Below are 18,811 nucleotides of genomic sequence, written 5' to 3' on the forward strand. Positions count from 1 at the left end.
GTGAACATACAGAGTAATGGTTAACTTTGCTGAGTAATAACTACATACCAAGCTCAGAACTACATGCATAGCATGTGTTACCTTAATTAACCCTCAGAACAACGCTAGGAGGTACTGCTCTTTTCTATACCCATGAGACAAAGAAAGAAATGAGGGACAGATGTGGCAAGTGACCTCACAAGGTCAACAGAGCCTACATTCTTACACCTATACCACACTGTGCACCCTGGTTCCTAACGCACACCTGATACCCAGGGCAATAGGACACAGTGGAAATAGAGAACCCAGCAGACAGTGGAATCCATGCCACCCGCACCTGAAGGCATGGCCCTGCACCCCCGAAGTTCTAAGCCCACAATATAGCATTAGCAGGGACCAGGTAAGGGCCAATGACTAAACTCTCTGCCCCCGTGTTGGCACAGGCAAGGCTGGAGGAAGCAAAATAGATAGAACGGGAATAGGAAGTAGAGCCACCCACAGCCTGGGCCCCCATGAGTCTGGAGGTGGCAGAGTGAGATCCCCCAGATCAAAGTAGCCAGCACCTGTCCTGAGCCTCCTCATCCTACCTTGCTCATCTCCATGTCACGCTACTATTCCATTCCTTCATCATCCCATCTCCCCTCCCTTCTAGTCTTTGTTCCCCACTTCTCCTTCCATTCTCACCCCCACTCCTGACCTCCCACCCCTCTCCTCTCCTCTCCCCTCCTCTTCCCATCCCCCTCACCCCATCTTCCCTCCTTCCTCTCATTTCCCTCATCCCACCTTTTCTCCATCCTCTTCTTAACCCACTTCCTTTCCTTACTTCACAGCTCACACCCCTTTACACCTGGGATCACCATGGTGAGTACTAGAAAGAAGACAGAGAATGGAGAATATGCAGACCTGACCTCAGGACCCCCTAGATTTCTCTCCTGCTCTGCTCTGCGGCCCAGGTACTGATGTTCTCCAAGCCTCAGTTTCCAGCTCTATTCAGATTGCATGAACTCATGGGTGTCCAAACTGTTTCTGGGAAATGGCAAAGAAAGAGAGGTGAGAGCTTCTGTCCTGGCCCTTCCTTTGTCCTCAAACCCCCCAAGAATTCCTTTCCCCTCCTCACCCCCGGATAACCCCCTCCCCACCCCCGCTGCCTGTAGCACAGATGGGCCTGGGAGACAGTGACGTGGGCGCCAGGCACCGTGTCTGTTCAAGCGTCGGCTTCCGCTGGCTACCGCCTCCGCAGCCCTGCCTGCTCTGAACAGCGGGGACACTAGGGCTGAGATTTAATGGGGGAGAGAGGGGGTTGGGGCTGAGATGTGTTAAGGAAATCATGTGGAGCTGAGATGAAGGGTTAAAAGGGGGAGTTAGGATAGGAGAGATCATACAAGTAGATAACGGATTAAGGATAGGATAAAACAGAAGATTATGGGGGGGGGGGGGGAGGCAGGAGATCATACCCAGCCAGGAAGAGGGGAAAGAAAGAGTGGGCTAACATTTGGGAACTCAAGGGGGAAGTAGGATGAAAGATTACAGAGAGAACGTTAATGAGAATTGTGGGGGTTGCTGAGGAGGGGCTGCTCACAAGGGAGCTGGGATGAGGGGATTATACAGAGGATGAAAAGGGGACTCACAAAGGGAATTAATGAGGAGGCGCTAAACCTGGGGGGAACTACCAGGTTACAAAGGAGAAAGCAGAAGGGTGCTTAAATTCTGCATGTCTATCGGGGTCTGTTTTGTTAGGTCACCTCAGGTCAATTCCGGGTCAAGATAAGGTAAAGCTGAATCAGGTCTAAGCTGAATCAGGTCTGGTCGAGGTCAGTCCACAGTTCCGATGGAAGACAGGTAAGAAGGGGTGACCTTTTGACCCTGGTCGAGGGACTACACCTCGCAAAGCGCACTATTCTCTCCCCTACCCTCCTAAATGAAGAAAGGAAAGAATGCCCAGAGTCACCGCCATCTGGGAGGCAGTTTTCCTTTAAGGCTGCCTTTGACGTTACACAGGTTCCAGAAGGTTCTCCCGGGATTCGAGCGGTGGCCAGTACGTCCCACCTTCTCAAACCCGAGATTGGACTAATATAGTTGCCCCCAGTCTCGAGTCTGAGCCCCACAGACCAACCAATAAAATCAAAGGGCGCGTAGAGTTGCCGCCCTCTGTCCCTTTCACCAATGACACGACGAGCTAGCGAAGAGGTGTGGTTGACTGATCCCAGAGTGCACCAATCAGACCGACACCAATCACTGCCCGGAATGTGTGCGCGTGTGGCCGGGTGACAGGGGCGGAGAATGGGCGGCTATCACCGAGGCACTCGTTGAAGACTGTCCAATTACAGCGGAGGGTGAGCTGAGTGACGGGCAGGCCGCGCAATGGGCGGCGCAGAGGCGGAGCCGTGGGGGCGGGTTCCCCGGCCCGCTGTCTGCGGCCGGCGGGCAGGCGACTCCTGTCCCAAGTGGAGGCGGCGGAGCCGGAGCCAGGGGAGGGGGCAGCGGCTGTCTGACGGACCGCGGTGGCGCCCGCAGCTCCTCACTGGTGAGGGCACAGAGCCAGGACTCAGGGGTCCCGGGAGCGGGGGCGTCGCGGAGCCAGGGGTCCTGGTGTAGGGGGTGAGTGAGATGGGGGGGGGCGTTGGGACACTGAAGGCCCATCGTTTCTTCTGCCGTGGTGGTGCGGGGACTGGGTCTGCAAGGTGCTCGATGTCTGCGACCCTCTAACAGGGGGCAGCCAGTGTCTGAGCTGGGCGCGGGGGGGGGGGGTCGGGCCGGGTCGGATTGGGTTCCGCGGGCGGAGGCGGAGGCGTTTCTGAGCCAGCCCAGCCTGTCAGCGTCGGTGACATCACCGACCACCCTCCCCCGCCCGAGCCCCCTCCCCTCCCTTCCCCTCCTCGCCGCGCCTTTTGTCCCGGGCGAGCTCGGCTCTGCCCCGCCCCTCTCCGCCCATCTGCGAGGGAGGAGACTCCGGGTCAGTGACTTCATTGAGTAGGTTCTTGGGGATTGGGGTCGGATCCTCCCCGGAGACAGAGACCAGAGGAACTCACTGCCTCTCAGGCCCTCACAATCACACCTGCCACAGGTCCACAGGCTGCCACTCGCAAGCACACGCTTGCCACTGCCAGCCTTACTGTCACACTGCCATACAGCCATTCATACAGACATTGCTGCACCTGAGAGCAGGTGGCCGCTGGACCCTATTCCTTCACTCTCCACACCTGGGGATCAGGTCTAGCTCCTGCTGCACCGGACAGGCCTTGCTGGGCAAGTGCCTCTGAGAACCCGAGGAGGTGACTTCCTGAGCTGCAGCTCTCCAAGCAGGCTCCAGCGGAGCGATCAGAGGTGAGGGGTTTGGGCTGGGCATGTTTAAGCGCACAGTGCTCTCCTGCCCATCCCCAGCAGCACCCCCACTACAGGCCCGAGGAGCTTTCCGGAGCTTCCCACACTTCTGGGGAGAAGACTTCTTAGCCAGCTTGATGTTTAAAATTCAGCTGGAGCCCTTAAAACTTCGAGCGTGGACGCTGAATGGGTTTGTAAAGTTCCGGTAAGTCCCTCTGGAGAAGGGCACTCATATCCCTACCACGTCAAATTCTCCACATCACAGACCCCTTCATTGCCTACCATATCATCCTCATCTCATCCCCCTTACATGTAAGAACTCTCCTTCTACCTCACGCTTACATTTGAATGAACTGCACCCCTTGTCATTCATCTCCTATACCAAACCCTTCAGGCATCCATCCATTTTCCAGACATCTTCTCTAGTATTTCAACTCTCTACATCTCTCCCTTTCAACCCATTGGTAACCCATTTTCCACCTCAGTCGTTTCCATTTGTCATCCCTTGTCTCCTTCCACCAGTACTTCATTTTCTGTATCAACCATCCCCCCTTCCTATACAGGCCTTCTTGTTATTTCTCATTTTTCATTCCTGCCTCTACATGAACATCCTCTTCATTCTTCTCCATCCAAGGCAGTGCCATGCCATGGGGCTCCTTTGTCATTCCAACACGTGGCTTGTGGGTATGGGGAGGGAGGGAGAGAGGGAGGAAAGGAGGAGGAAAAAGGCAATTCCTGAAAGAGCTTGCCCTGTGTCTGTGGAGACAAGAGAATTGTAGGTCTAGAACGGTTATCAGGTGAGTGCCAGGAAGGAAGCTGGCCTGATGAGGAGGTAATACAGGGACAGCAAGAGGAGGGTGGGAACATTGGCAAGCTGTTCCACTTGCGCTCTGCCTAGAAACTGCTATGGTTCTCTAGGGGCACCCTCTTGGTGTACTAGGGTTCCTTCCCAGTCCTGGGGTGGCGGGGAGAAGGTGTGCGCTGAGGCAGAGATGGCAGACCACCCCCAGTTCCCTCTCAGACGGCTTTTACCGTTGCTTCCGAAAATGGCTGCCCACCCCCAGATGCTCTTCTCTCACTCTTCCAACCCCAGCTTCCCCCACCAGGCGTGACATGCTGTTAGGGGGAGAAGGGGGAGTACCCGCCTTTATGGAGCCTTCTCTTCGTCAGAGTGAGGTGACTCCCAGAACCATGAGTCAACTCAGCCACCTGCAACAGGCCCTGTGGGGGCAGGAGCTAGGGCCATTGTCCCTGCCTTCCTGGGGCCTTAAGGCCTCCCCTTACCCATTACAGCCCTCACTCCTGCCAGGAAACCCTGTATACCTCACTGAAGCAGTCAGAGGCAGAAAAGCAGGCTTCAGCTGTGGCTGCCAGCCCAGGACATTGCTAGAAAGACTCTGGTTTTCTGGGCTTTGGTAGGGGTTGGCCAAGCCTCTGAAGGGCTAGAGAATGGCTTCTGGCCATCTCCCCAAAGAGCCCACCTACAGGAAAGTCCCCTTCCCTTCCTACCCACCATGTAGGCAGTGGTGAAGGGAGATTAGGCGGAAGAATGAGAGCCCTATGTCTCTCCCTCACAAAACAAATACCCCTGCATCCAGCTTAGAAGGAACTATCAGAGGAGTGTGGGCCTGGCCCTGGGCCAGATCCTGAACCACTGGGCAGGTGAGAAGGAGGGACTGGTAGGGAAGGTATTAAGGAAATGGTGATTAGTGCCTAATTATTCTGACAACTAAGGTTAAGAAAGGGCCTATGCCAAGGATGCTTGTGTTCACTAACACTAGTGCTTAGGTGGCACAGACATTGTCTTCATACACATGTTGTGTGTAGACACAGGGAACTATTGCCCTGGTGGGAGGAAGGACAGTGTCATCCCCCTGCTAATAAGGGAGTTAGAAACAGCAGTTTCCAAAGGCTGTGAGTCATCCTCTGATCTGAATCACACGTGAGGCTTAGCATCGTCTGGACAAGGACAAGGAGGCCTGGGGTCTTCACTAGCAGAGAGGACTCGAGGCCCCTACACCCTGACTCAGCCTGGCTGGCCAGGACAGCTGGCTAAAGACCCGGGCCTGTCCCTAGTCCTGGGCCACTGCCCCAGCTGCCCTTAGCCCGGGCACCATGCCTGAGGCATGGCGTAAAAGACCACGACGCTCAGGTGACCTCACCCAGTACACTGATCTTTGCCAGCTTCTGTGTGTGGGCCTGTCAGTCCATGGTGCCACCTCACGCAGCAGGGCCTCTCAGGGGTCCTCAGTCTGACCCAAGGACCTGGGCCTTAGCCTAGCCCCTAGCAGGCCACAGCCCCCAGCTTCCTGCCGGGAAAATCCAGGAGCTGATGAAAGAATCACAGAATCCTAGAATGTCAGAGCTGGAAGAGATCATCTAGTCCAAACCTTTCATTTCACTGATGGGGAGACAGAGGCCTACAGAACAGGCATGACCTGCTGAAAGTCACACAGTGAGTCACTTAGGGATCGCAAGATCATCAGGAGCAGGGCTGGGTCAGGAGGGAAAAGGGACTTCAAGGACTGGCCCCGGGTTTCTTTCAGAAACAAGGAGACAAGTGCCGGTCCAGTGGCTGTGATGGGAAAGGATTATTACAAGATTCTTGGGATCCCATCGGGAGCCAACGAGGATGAGATCAAGAAAGCCTATCGGAAGATGGCCTTGAAGTACCATCCAGACAAGAACAAAGAACCCAATGCTGAGGAGAAGTTTAAGGAGATTGCAGAGGCCTATGATGTGCTGAGTGACCCTAAGAAACGGGGCCTGTATGACCAGTATGGGGAGGAAGGTAAGAGGGCAGTGCTCCAGCCTGATACTGGACCCCTGTCCTTGTCTGGGGTGCTGGGTAACCCAGTTCTCATAGCAGGCAACTGGAAGCTGAGGAGGGGGTGAGGGAGGCAAGTGTTCTCAGCACTGACACCCAGAGGAGAGAAGGGACCACCCACTACCCAACCTTGGCTTACCATAGTTTTCCCTGCTTCTCTCTTCCTCTCTCTCTCCTCAAATTCAGGCCTTAGAGACATCTGAAGTCAGGAGCAGAGGCCTTCCCCCTCCCTCTTTTCCCTCCCAGCCTTATTAGTCCAGCCTGAAGTCCCTGCTGCTCCATTGGCTGATAGGGAAGGTTGAGGAAAAGGAGTGTGTGTGGCTTGGCGGTCTGAGGACAGAGCATTTACATTCATCAGCATAAAAGTCTAGCCCTTAAGCAGCCTGGGAATTAACCACTGGAGCTCTGATATGGAGAGATGATCCTGCCCACCTCAAGCCAGCAGAATGGAGGGGGAGCTCTGCCTCCCTGAGGAAGTGGCAGGGATCCAAGGATGGCAGGGGAACTGCTGCTGGCCTCTTGCCCCCCTTCCTGAAGTAGCTGGTGGCTGCGCACGGGGTGGCAGGAAAGGCCCAAATAAAGCCTCTGAGAGGGCGGCCCCTCCCAGTACATCCCACAGGCATGATGTAGCTGCTAATTCTGGGCCTGCCCCTCAGGGCCGCCCGCCACCCGCCACCCGCCAGCCACAGGCACCTGTCAGGCTATATTAAGAGATGTTGCCACAGCTGAGGACTCTCCTTCCTAAGAGGAACTGTCCTTCCTGCCCAACAGCATCTACCTTTCTTCCACATTCTCCTCCTCACTCTCCCCACTCCAGCCTCAAAACTAGATGGGCTAATGATATGTACTGTACCTGCTACAGAGTAGATAGTAGATAAGTGCTCAAAAGAATGTTCTTTTCCTCTCCTCCTTGCTTTGTGTCTCTGTGCACCCCAGTCCTCCCAACCCCCTCTTCTCATTCTCCGTGCCACCAGTTCCTTCAGTTTTTCCCTGCTCACCTACTAGACTTGCCAGCTCCCAGATTCACAGACATCTGCTGGAATCCCCAGTGTTCTCTCAGCTAAGACATTTTTCTCCCTGGGATGGAGGGGTGGGAAGAGGGAAGCAGTGCACACACCATGCCACCGTGTGACCTGTCTAGGAATTGCACTCTTTTCTCCATTTGGCCTCACCTTTGTTAGCTGGAGAGCTACCCAGAAACTTCACTCCTCCTGCATGACCAAGCCTAAGTGAAGGACAAAGCTCAGCCTCTAGGCCCAGACACTGGGTTCTACTGTCGATCTACATCCCAGGAGGTCTCCAAAGAATGCAGCACAGCCTTAAGGAGAAACCTGGGGCCTGGGGAAGGAGAAGCAGCCTTGAAAATGTGGGTTATATTTCTGTCTGCCCTGCCCCCTCCCCAACAGCCAGCCAGCAGAAGTGTGCACAGACTCTCTGCACAAGTCTGGCTGGGGACAAGTTGTTCCCAGCTTGAAAAAGGGGGTGGCAGTGGTACAACAGAGATCCCTACAGAGAAGTTTCCCCTCCTGTTGTTACCAGTCCAACCTCCCTCTCTCACTGAGCTCTGCCAAGCTTCTTGAACTCACCTAATAATTAGACCCTCAATAAAAGGAAAGAACAGACCCCGAGTCTCAGGGGAGGAATGAAGAGGCAGCTGCCACAAGTCTCTGAACTGCCTGCCACTTGGCCTCTCTAATGCAACCCACATCTGTCCTTGTGGTCCCAGGAAATAAGAGGCTAATTTAATTTAGGCTTAGACTTCCACAACGAATTGAAATTCAAGATAAAAAGCCTCAAAGCAAAGAGTCCCTTCCCCTAGCCTGCACCCCACCCGAGTCTACGCATTCTAGATCATTTCTCAGTGTTAACCCCCTCCCTCACTCCTCACCCCATCACCACCACTACCATCCCCACATGAAGGCTGCCTCCAGTCTGAGTTCCTTAGACAGGACCTGACTGGTGAGAGAGCAGCTAGGGCCATGACCCGCAATGTGCCAGCATATTCATGCATTTTGGTTGCTCTGACATCAGGTATGGGGTGTGCGGCTTGGTGTTGTACAAGTCCAAGAAGCTCTATTCCTATTTGTATTCTATGTCTGTCCAGTGCATCAACGGCACCCCTGGAGTTGTACAATACCATGAGCTCTGAGTGTGGAAACAAAGCATTTGAAAACTTTCTAGAGAAAAAGCTCCTTGGGGCACCTGGGTGGCTCAGTCGGTTAAGTATCTGACTTCAGCTCTAGTCATGATCTCAGGGGTCCTGGGATCAAGCCCCCTCGTCCAGCCCCCTCATCCAGCCCCTGTGTGTCCAGCCCCTGTGCCCAGTTCCCCCACCCTACCATAGGGCTCTCTGGTCAGCAGGGAATCTGCTTGTCCCTCTCCCTCTGCCCCTCGCCCCCTCCCCCATCATGGGTGTGCACTCTCGCTCATATAAATAAATAAAATCTTTGGAAAAAAAGAAAAATAAACAAAAATAAAAATTAAATTAAATAAAAAGAAAGAAACAGCTCCTCATCTCCAAGCCAATGAGCTTTCCTGCTTTTTTGGGCCCTCCTGATTTCCCATTTGGATAGGAGTCAGGAAAAAGGGGAACTACACTAGAAGCACAATGAGAGTGGGCTTCCTCCTGGACTGTATCCCCACCTTATTTGGGACAGGTCACTTACTAGCTTCCTGTAGAGTTAAATCCTATCCAGTTGCCTCTTGCTCTGTGTGTCTTGGGAGATAAAGATTTAGGAGTCAGGTAGGACTGTAATGTGATCCCAGGCCAGCCACTCAAGGCTTTGTGAGACATCTTTGGGTCATGGGGACATGGAAGAGACTACAGGACTGGAAGTCCTATCCTCCAAGTCTTCTAGCCTTGGCTTTTCTACCTCTTGGGTAACTCAGCCTCTTTGAGCCTCATGATGCACTTTATTATTAAACTTATAATTAAGAATAGAAATTAATCTTGTCAGAGACTTTTCTTACTCTATTTTGCCAGCCCTCTCTATGGGAGTTAAAGGTGGCTTCTTTCTCTAGGCCCATGAACTAGGAGCTAGAGGTCAGGGGGTGGAGATTGGGATGGGGCCAGGACCAGCCACACTATCCCTAACTTCTCCTCCCTCCAGGCCTGAAGACCGGCGGTGGTTCATCGGGTGGCTCCAGTGGCTCCTTTCACTACACCTTTCACGGGGATCCCCATGCCACCTTTGCCTCCTTCTTTGGGGGCTCCAACCCCTTCGATATCTTCTTTGCCAGCAGCCGGTCCACTAGACCCTTCAGTGGCTTTGACCCAGATGACATGGATGTGGATGAAGATGAGGATCCATTTGGCGCCTTTGGCCGCTTTGGCTTCAATGGGCTGAGTAGGGGTCCAAGGCGAGCCCCAGAACCATTGTACCCTCGGCGCAAGGTGCAAGACCCACCTGTGGTGCATGAGCTGCGGGTGTCCCTCGAGGAGATCTACCATGGCTCCACCAAGCGCATGAAGATTACAAGGCGGCGCCTCAATCCTGATGGGCGAACTGTGCGCACCGAGGACAAGATCCTGCACATTGTCATCAAGCGTGGCTGGAAGGAAGGCACCAAGATCACCTTTCCCAAAGAGGGTGATGCCACACCTGACAACATCCCTGCTGATATCGTCTTTGTGCTCAAAGACAAGCCCCATGCACACTTCCGTCGAGATGGCACCAACGTGCTCTACAGTGCCCTGATTAGCCTCAAGGAGGTAGGGCCTGGGTCAGGTTGTGTGTGTGTTGGGAAGGGGAGGAAAAATGGGCACATTCTTCCCTCACTTCAATCTTTTCCTCCCTTCCCACTCTACCCCACCTTTTCCTCACTCTGCCTCATTTTCCCCAGGCGCTGTGTGGCTGCACTGTGAACATTCCCACTATCGATGGCCGGGTGATCCCATTACCGTGCAATGATGTCATCAAGCCAGGCACCGTGAAGAGACTCCGTGGGGAGGGCCTTCCCTTCCCCAAAGTGCCCACCCAGCGAGGAGACCTCATTGTCGAGTTCAAAGTTCGCTTCCCAGACAGATTACCACCACAGACACGACAGATCCTTAAGCAACACCTACCCTGTTCCTAGGCTCTGCCCCAGCCAGCCCAGAGTCTACCACAGCAATACCCCCTACACTCACCCCACTCAATGTGCACCCAGCTTGATGTCCACTGGACACTGGCAACTTTTTCTAAAATGAAAAAAAAAAAAAAAGCCACTGGATTTTCAGGAAAATGTTCCTGTCCCTGACCCCTTTCAGAGCTGGGCTGCCTTGGGGAAGTGGGTGGGAGGTGGGGAGAGCTAGCCCAGGCCAGGGGTCAATTTTCATGTCACTAGCTTTGAATCCAGTTCCCACGACAGTGGCTGGAGAGTGACCTGAGTGCTACTTGAAGATACAGAGATTCCCTGTCTATGCCTGTAAATAGCATGTCCTCTTTCCCCTCTCAGCTTTGCTAATACCTCTCCTCTCCCTTCTCTTCAGCTTCCTCCTACTGGGGGACAAAGAAGATAGAAAGGACACTGCTTCCCCACCCCTGCCTCACCCCTAGGTCCACAGTGTCTAAGGTTAATGCACACATATTCATGCACACAAAGCACTCACCTAGAGCTATTTGTGCCTCTGCGGAGTTGAGATAGGAAGGGAAGGTCCGTAACCCATGAACCGGGCCACTGAGCACGAGACACTTTTCATTTGGGGCAGGAAGGTGAACAGGGCCCTTGGCAGCCTTCCTGAGAGCTCCCCTACCCAGATCCCACAGAGCTGAAAGTTCTGTCCTCCCTGCTGCTCTCAGGAGTGTGCAAGGGTGGAGGGAGGGGAAGAGGGCCTGCTAGTATTAAGGCTAAGAGGTAGGGGGCAGGATCCATCTCCCAGCCTTCAGCAGGAAGGGAAAGGGCTTTGGGGTCAGGTGGCAGCTATTCCCCACCAAGAGATTCAGGGTCACAGGTTTCTCCCCACACCTCTGAACTCAGGGCCTAGCCACCCCCAAACTTCCAAATCCCATTTGTGATATGTGAAGCTACTTAATTTCTTACCCTTCATGGAGGCTGCGTGGGAGAATTTCCAGCCCTTTGATGCCTGTGTGACCCCACCCCACTCCCACAGTTGTATCAAGGTCAAATAGTGAAGAAGCTAGGGGAAGACGGCTTTAGCCAGGTCCTGGGGTGGGGTCTTTAGGTTTTCTCACTTTGACAAGCCCCTGAATGTTTTTATAGTAGTTTTTTTGTATTTTTTTGTAATGACAGTATTATGAAAAAAAAATAAAGTATTTTAAAAATAAGGCATCTGAGCAGGAGCAATGAACCTGGGATGGGGGCAGGTGTGAAGTACCACTCAACTTCCTTCCAGGGCCCTGGTCACCTCTGAGAAATCCAGGCAGTCCCTCAATATAAGGTGACATGGACTCCCTCCTTCCTCTAAGCCTAGGCTCCTGGGATTTCTAAAACATATACCCAAACACAGCAGAGACAGAAGATACTACTCAACTATTAGAAGAAACAAATCTATTCAGAAAGAATAAATATACTTGGTTATGAGAAATAGAGACTATCCTCTTTGAAGGATGTGCTAGCATGAGAACTAATAGATTTTCTCTACATGGACTGGAATTTTCCTTTGAGAAAAATGTTCCTCCTAGGAGGGGATGAAGGAGGACTTTCTGGCTAACTAGAAGAGATACATGCCCAAAGTCAGATCCTGGGGCAGTGGAAGAGCGGCTAGAGGTACCTGGCTGGCATCTTTGGCCCATGCTGGTAGGGCCTGGCTGGGGATGCAGGCTCCCTGGAAGGCATGAACACTGTTGCTAATCCTTAAATCTTACAATTTTCTGGGGATTTCTGTCCTTGTCTCTGAACTACTTATCCCTGCTGAGACAACTTTGATCCTCAGGGCCTGTATGTGGCCTGCACGATGCACTTGTCACTTTCCTTGGATCTGGGTATGGGGGAGCCATGTAGTCGCAGGAATGCCCATCTGCAGGCTATGCCTGGGCCTGGACTTCCTCCTGATACTGACTTTCTTCCATGCCTGAGCCCCAGATTCTTCTTCAAGATCAAGCCCACAAGAACCATGCTCTCCTAAGCTTCAGTGTCCATGGTCCCATCACCTGGGCCTACGCTCTATATAGAGGCTAACACCAGCTAAGCTTTAACAGGGAACTTCTGCCCTTGTCTTTTCTCCTGGGACAATACCAGTGAAAATGCTTCTCATCTTTTTACCTAAGGTACTTTTGGGAGGAGACTGTTCCTTCCACTGCAGAAACCAAGGGGTCTTGCTCACAAAGGTGTCTGCAAATTTCCTGCCCTGGGCAGGTAGATCCCCAATCCTGCATCTGCTACTCCATGCTTTCTTGTTTTGGGTCTCCTAGGTTGTCCCTATTCACCTGGGACTAAATTATTGTCCTGGCTCTTTCCTGAAGCCTGAAGCTTTGGTCTGCTGAGCCAGACTACTTCCTCTGGCTGCAGTGGGTACATATAAGACCTGGGAAACTGTTGTATCTCTCCTGAGCATTGTCTGGGGATGAGCCTATGAGTCCTTAGAAGCCAAGCTATCTGAGCCAGGGGCGCTCCCATGAGAAAGACCTGAAGCTGGCTCTGCAGCTCTACCTGCAATTTGAGCCTTTCCCATCTTAGAGGTTGCATGGGGGATTTGTGGTCATTTAACACCTGTGTAACCCTCTACACACACACACACCCCTACATAAAAGTCAAGATAGTAAAAGAGCTAAGGGGAAGACTATTTCAGCAAGGTCCTGGGCAGTGGGGTCTTAACTCACTTTGAGAAGCCCCTGAATCCTTTTATAGTAGTGTCTGCATGTGTGTGTGTGTATAATTTTTTAATGACAGTACTATGACCTCATTTGCCCATTTGTAATGACAGTAACATGTTTAAGGCTTAGCCATCCTGAATCTTGGGCAACCATCACTCTTGGTGGTAGGGGCCATTCCTTGGTCACTGGAGCTCCTTGACCACTCAGATAGCCATTTAGCTTCTGGGCATCTCCCAGCTCACTGACTCTCAGAACATCTTCCAATTGTGACTTAGCAGATGGAGTCTTCTTGGACTTCACTATCTCCCTAGACTATTTGACCCTTGAAGGAATCCCTAAATTAATCTCCAATATCCTTTTCCTAAAGTGGAAACTCCAAGAAGATGCTCGCCTCTGTGGCCATACCCTCCAAACACTCCTCCTCTGTTCTCTGCCTCTGGGGTACTGCTCCTCCATGGCTGGAGTATGGGTACGCAACTCCACTCTTATCCCTTGGGTCATGTCCTGCCATCACTTGGAAGTGACTCTGGACTGCCTCTCTTGTCCCCCATGCACTTGCATTCTTCCATGATTTGTCCAGGATGATGGGCAAAAGTTTGTCTGCTCTTCTTCTTGGACTGAGGGTCCTATGTGAACCACAACCAGCATCTCAGGGTCCTCTGGCTTCCTTGCTCACAGCTGAGGGAGGAGGGAAAGAACTATCCAGGGTAGGGACTGAATTTTTTGTGATCAGCCTGTCCTCTAATCTACATAATGGTTTCTTTCAAAGAGCTAAGCAAACTTGGCTTAGCCATTCCTAAAACATGAGTGGCTGAGAGAGAAAAGTGGACCAGGGAAGAAACCACGATTGGGTCTCTATTAACGTAACAGTTTTATGGATTCAAGGACCTGGTGAGGTAAGTTCTATCTCTGCCACACCCAAAACTATATAACCTGGGCTTCCTAGTGCTCAGCTAATGCCTACTTAGATCAAGGAACGGAAGATACCTTCCAAGAGGTATTCAGGCAGTGTTCCTGATTCATTGAGGGTACCAAATTTCCAGTTTCCAAGCAGCTATAAGACTTCCCAGGAGGGGGCAAATGTATAATTGGCAGCAAGCCATGAACAATACACACCTATAGGGATCCCACTGTGATAGACTTGCCCCAGCTTCCTGTCCAAGTAAACCAATGGATTTTCCAGTTGCTTCCAATTTAGGTTCTCTTTTGAACACATCGATAAGTCATTTTCTGACCAATTCTCTGAGTGACTCAACAAGTCACTTTTTATCTCCTCTACAGAATCAGCCCCCGAAGCCTTCACTAGGAAGCTTTCTGAATTCCTTGATAGGTAACAATTCTGTGATAGGTCTTTTCTCAGACTATGCCTCAGACTCTTCCCTTGGTCATTCCCTAACTGGAACTTTGCAGGCCCCTCACACAGAAACTTCCTGGGTGTCACAATCCAATCTCCCTTAGATCCTTGCTGCTTTGGCTTATAAACACAGAAGGCTGTGAAAGTCTATGATTATTCTTTAGCTGAGATTTGTCTGTTGGTTGCCATGAGGCTGCATCAATACCAGAGACTCTTGGATTATGCAAGCTAAGACCCACCAGTGTCACATGGACTCTTTCAAAGATGGTACACTCAAGTTGGTTCCAAATATTATTGCTTATAGGAAATTCTCTAGGAAGAATGGAAACTGGCACATAGGACTGAGAGGCCAGGCTATACTGAAAAAGATTAAAACTCACAAATTTTCAAACCACTTCTGTAACAGGTATTAAATTTCATTTGAGGTAAGAGATTGTACCACATGCTGGGTTCTAGGAAAGGATGATACCCCAGAGATCCTAATCTGGGCTGGAAAAGAAGGTTGTAGGAGTGGGAGCAAGGGTTGAAGTTTGGCCTAAGGTAGGGGCTGGTAATGAAGCAGGGCTCAGGGCTGGGGGAGCATTGGGGAACCTTTAGCCTGAATTTAAGCTGAGGGGTGGAGGAGCGGGCATTAGAAATTATACTGCAGGTGTGCCTGGGTAGCTCAGTCAGTTGAGCATCTGGTTCTTGGTTTTGGCTCAAGTCATAATCTCAGGGTCATGGGATCAGGCCCCACATTGGGCAACACACTCAGCATGTAGCCTGGTTATCCCTCTCCCTCTGCTCCTCTCCCGCTCTCTTTCTCTCTCTCAAATAAATAGATAAAATCTTAAAAAAAGAAAGAAAGAGGGATGCCTGGGTGGCTCTGTCAGTTAAGCATCTGCCTTTGGCTCGGGTCATGATCCCAGGGTCCTGGGATCAAGTCCCACATCAGGCTCCCTGCTCAGTGGGGAGCCTGCTTCTCCCTCTACCTGCTGCTCCCCCTGTTTGTGCTCTCTCTCTCTCTGACAAATAAATAAATAAAATCTTTAAAAAAAAGAAGAAAGGAAGAAAGAAAAGAAAGAAAGAAAGAAAGAAAGAAAGAAAGAAAGAAAGAAAGAAAGAAAAAGAAAGAAGAAAGAAAGAAAGAAAGAAATTATACTGCATAAAACAAAGGAAACTCTAGTGAGGAACAACCACCAGAAACCAGGACAGTAGCCACAAGGGACTCACTGTGCAGAAAGAGGAGCCCTAAGAGAGCTGCCTCCATCTACGTTGCAATGGTCTCCCCAGATTTGAAAATGTGGGAGCTGCTGAAGACTGCAGTTGCTCTTGTTTATCTTCAGTGTTCCACAATGTTTGGGAGCCTATGGTGTCCTGCATGTCAGCAAGTGACTCAAAAATAAGAGTATAAACACATATCCCCTCAGCAAAAACTAGGAGACTCATTGGTTCCAATGATTTAATGAAACCTCTATCCAATCATTAACTGACCACTAAGCTAACAAAGCAGAGACTTGAGTGGCCACACACAACAAAGAATATAGACTTGACAGAATTAGTTTAGAAGAGTCACTATGCAAACAACAGCAACAAGAAACTCTGGAGAGAATCTGATTCCTAGACTTGCCACATTGCATTATTTAAAAGGTCCCAATTTTCAACAAAAACTACAAAACATGCAAAGAAACAAAAAAAGTTTGGCCCTTACACATACACGGGGGAAAAACAGCAATCAATAAATAATGACCCTAAGGAAGTCCAGACATTGAACTTACTAGACAAAGACTTCAAGTCACCTGTTTAAAATAAGTTCAAAGTAAAGAAAACTATATCTAAAAAAACTAGTAGAAAGTATGAAAACAATGACTTGCCAAATAGATATTATCAATAAAGAGATAGAAATTACTTTAAAAAATATAACCAAATAGAAATTCTGGAGTTGATGGGGCGCCTGGGTGGCTCAGTCGTTAAGCGTCTGCCTTCGGCTCAGGTCATGATTCCAGGTCCTGGGATCGAGCCCCGCATAGGGCTCCTCGCTCTGTGGGAGGCCTGCTTCTCCCTCTCCCACTCCCCCTGCTTGTGTTCCCTCTCTCGCTGTGTCTCTCTCTCTGTCAAATAAATAAATAAAATCTTTAAAAAAAAAAGAAAGAAAGAAATTCTGGAGTTGAAAAGCACAATAACTGAAATGAAAATTTCAAAGAAGTTCAAGAGCAGATCTGAGAAGGTAGAAGAAAAATCAATGAATTTAAAGATAAATTAATTGAGATTATGCAATGTGAGGAGCAGAAAAAAATAATGAAGAAAAATGAACAGAGCCTAGGGGACTTGTGGGACACCATCAAGAATAACAATATACAAATAATAGGAATTCCAGAAAGAAGGGAGAGAGAAAAAGGGGCAGAAATGATATCTGGAGAAACAATGGCCCAAAACTACCCATGCTGACTGAAAGACTAGTCTATACATCCAAGAAGCTCAACAAATTCCAAACAGGACAAACATACAGAGATCCACACTTACACACATCATCATCAAACTGTCAAAAGACAAAACAAAAAGGGAATCTTGAGAGAGGCAAGAGAAAAGTGAGTCATCATGTACAAGGGATCCTCAATAAGATTTAACAGCTGATTTCTCATCAGAAGCCATGAAGGCCAAAAGGAATTGAATGACATACTCAAGTTTTGAAAGAAAAATTCCATACTCACCAAAACTATCCAACAAAAATGAAGGAGAAGACAAGACCAGATAAACAAAAACTGAGAATCCATTGCTAGCAAATCTTCCCTACAAAAAACAGTAATGGGAGTCCTTCAGGCTAAAATAAAATAAACTAGACAGTAACTCAAATCCACACAAAGAAATAAAGAGCACTGGTAAAAGTAATTGCAAAGGAAAATATAAAAGATAGTATAAATACATATTTATAACTTTTCTTCTTCTGATTTAAAAGATGCATGCATAAAGCAATACTAATAAATCTGTGTTGATGAATGTATAATTCACCACAATGTATAAAGATGTAATTTGTATGCCTGTAAGAGCAAAAAGGAGGGAAAAGAAAATGAAACTAAATAGGAGCAAAGTTTATAGGAGCAAACTATATAGGAGCAAAGTAGATTGTCATAAATTAAGACTTACTAAGATAAAGATAAGATAAAATAAGATGAAGATAAGATTTATTAGGATAAATTAAATAATATAAATTATGATAATTATAATGCCCAGGGCAACCACTAAGAAAACAATTCAAGGGGCACCTGGGTGGCTCAGTTGGTTAAGTGTCTGCCTTCAGCTCAGGTCATGATCCCAGGGTCCTAGGACCGGGTCCAACATCGGGCTCCCTGCTCAGCAGGGAGTCTGCCTCTCCCCCTGCTTGTGCTCTCTGTCAAATAAATAAAGAAAATCTTTTAAAAAATTCATAAAAAAAAAAGCAATTCAAAAATATAGTACAAGAAACAACAAGGTCATTAAAATGGCATACCAGAAAATATCAATTTAACAAGAAAGGAGGCAATAATGGAGCAACTGAGAAACAAAAAAAGACATAAGATATATAAAATACTGACAGCAAAATTGTAGACATAAAACCTAGTATCAGTAATTACATTAAATATGAGTGAATTAAACTCTCCAATTAAAAGGCAAACACTGGAAAAATAGATTTAAAAATACATGACCCGGGGCGCCTGGGTGGCTCAGTTGTTAAGCATCTGCCTTCAGCTCAGGTCATGATCCCAGGGTCCTGGGATCCAGCCCTGTATCGGGCTCCCAGCTTGGCGGGAAGACTGCTTCTCCCTCTCCCATGCCCCTTGCTTGTGTTCCCTCTCACACTGTCTCTCTCTCTGTGAAATAAATAAATAAAATCTTTTTAAAAAAAATGACCCAACTATATGCTGTCTACAAGAGACACACTTTTGCATTTAAAGACACAAGCTAAAAGAAAGCTACAAAACAGCTATACTAATATCAGACAAAATAGACTTTAAAAGAAAAACTGTTGGGATGCCTGGATGGCTCAGTCAGGTGACTGTCGGACTCCTGATTTCGGCTCAGGTCATGATCTCAGGGTCATGATATTGAGCCCCAGGTCAGACTCTGTGCTCAGTGAGGAGTCTGCTTCTCTCCCTCTATCTCTCCCTCTCCCTCTCCCCCCCTCCACGCATGTGTGCACTCTCAAATAAATAAATCTTTTTTTAAATAATAAGTAAATAAAAGAAAAGTTGCTGGGGTGCCTAGGTGGCTCAGTCATTAAGTGTCTGCCTTCGGCTTGGGTCATGATCCCAGGGTCCTGGGATTGAGCCCCGCATCGGGCTCAGCGGGGAGCCTGCTTCTCCCTCTCCCACTCTCCCGGCTTGTGTTCCCTCTCTTGCTGTCTCTCTCTCTGTCAAATAAATAAAATAAATCTTCAAAAAAAAAGAAAAAGAAAAACTGTTATAAGAAACAAAAAGGGGCATTTCATAATGATAAAAAATAAATCCATTAAGAAGATACAACAATTATAAACACTTATGCTTCTAACAAAGAGCCTCAAATACATAAAGCAAAAAATGACATAACTGAAGGGAGAAATAGACAATTCATAAAAAATAA

General features: G+C 49.2%; 2 protein-coding genes across 5 annotated transcripts in view; one reads left to right on the forward strand and one right to left on the reverse strand.

Moving 5' to 3' along the window:
* Positions 1 to 6,344, reverse strand: part of SPATA31F3 (SPATA31 subfamily F member 3) — a 117,178-nt gene extending 110,834 nt beyond the window's left edge. For both annotated transcript variants that reach the window (XR_010407566.1, XR_006792145.3), the window contains exon 1: positions 6,267 to 6,344. The gene's annotated coding sequence lies outside the window, so the exon portion shown is untranslated. The remainder of the gene's footprint in view (positions 1 to 6,266) is intronic.
* DNAJB5 (DnaJ heat shock protein family (Hsp40) member B5) lies at positions 2,372 to 11,588 on the forward strand. Of its 3 annotated transcripts, XM_064579004.1 has the most exons (5): positions 2,372 to 2,503; positions 3,361 to 3,505; positions 5,847 to 6,091; positions 9,238 to 9,839; positions 9,971 to 11,586. In XM_064579004.1, exons 2-5 carry the CDS (start codon positions 3,438 to 3,440, stop codon positions 10,202 to 10,204), a joined length of 1,149 nt encoding a protein of 382 aa, XP_064435074.1. In that variant the 5' UTR covers positions 2,372 to 2,503; positions 3,361 to 3,437; the 3' UTR covers positions 10,205 to 11,586. The 3 variants fall into 3 exon arrangements, with proteins under 3 accessions (XP_064435074.1, XP_064435076.1, XP_045738556.1); XM_064579006.1 differs by lacking the exons at positions 2,372 to 2,503; positions 3,361 to 3,505 and adding an exon at positions 2,858 to 3,303 and having other exon boundaries at positions 9,971 to 11,584; XM_045882600.3 differs by lacking the exon at positions 2,372 to 2,503 and having other exon boundaries at positions 3,311 to 3,505; positions 9,971 to 11,588.
* The last annotated feature ends 7,223 nt before the right edge of the window (positions 11,589 to 18,811 follow it).

Source organism: Mirounga angustirostris, unplaced genomic scaffold (genome assembly GCF_029215605.1).
Source record: "Mirounga angustirostris isolate CCGP_5_RB_7025 unplaced genomic scaffold, mMirAng1.0.hap1 SCAF_15, whole genome shotgun sequence".
Taxonomy (NCBI): domain Eukaryota; kingdom Metazoa; phylum Chordata; class Mammalia; order Carnivora; family Phocidae; genus Mirounga; species Mirounga angustirostris.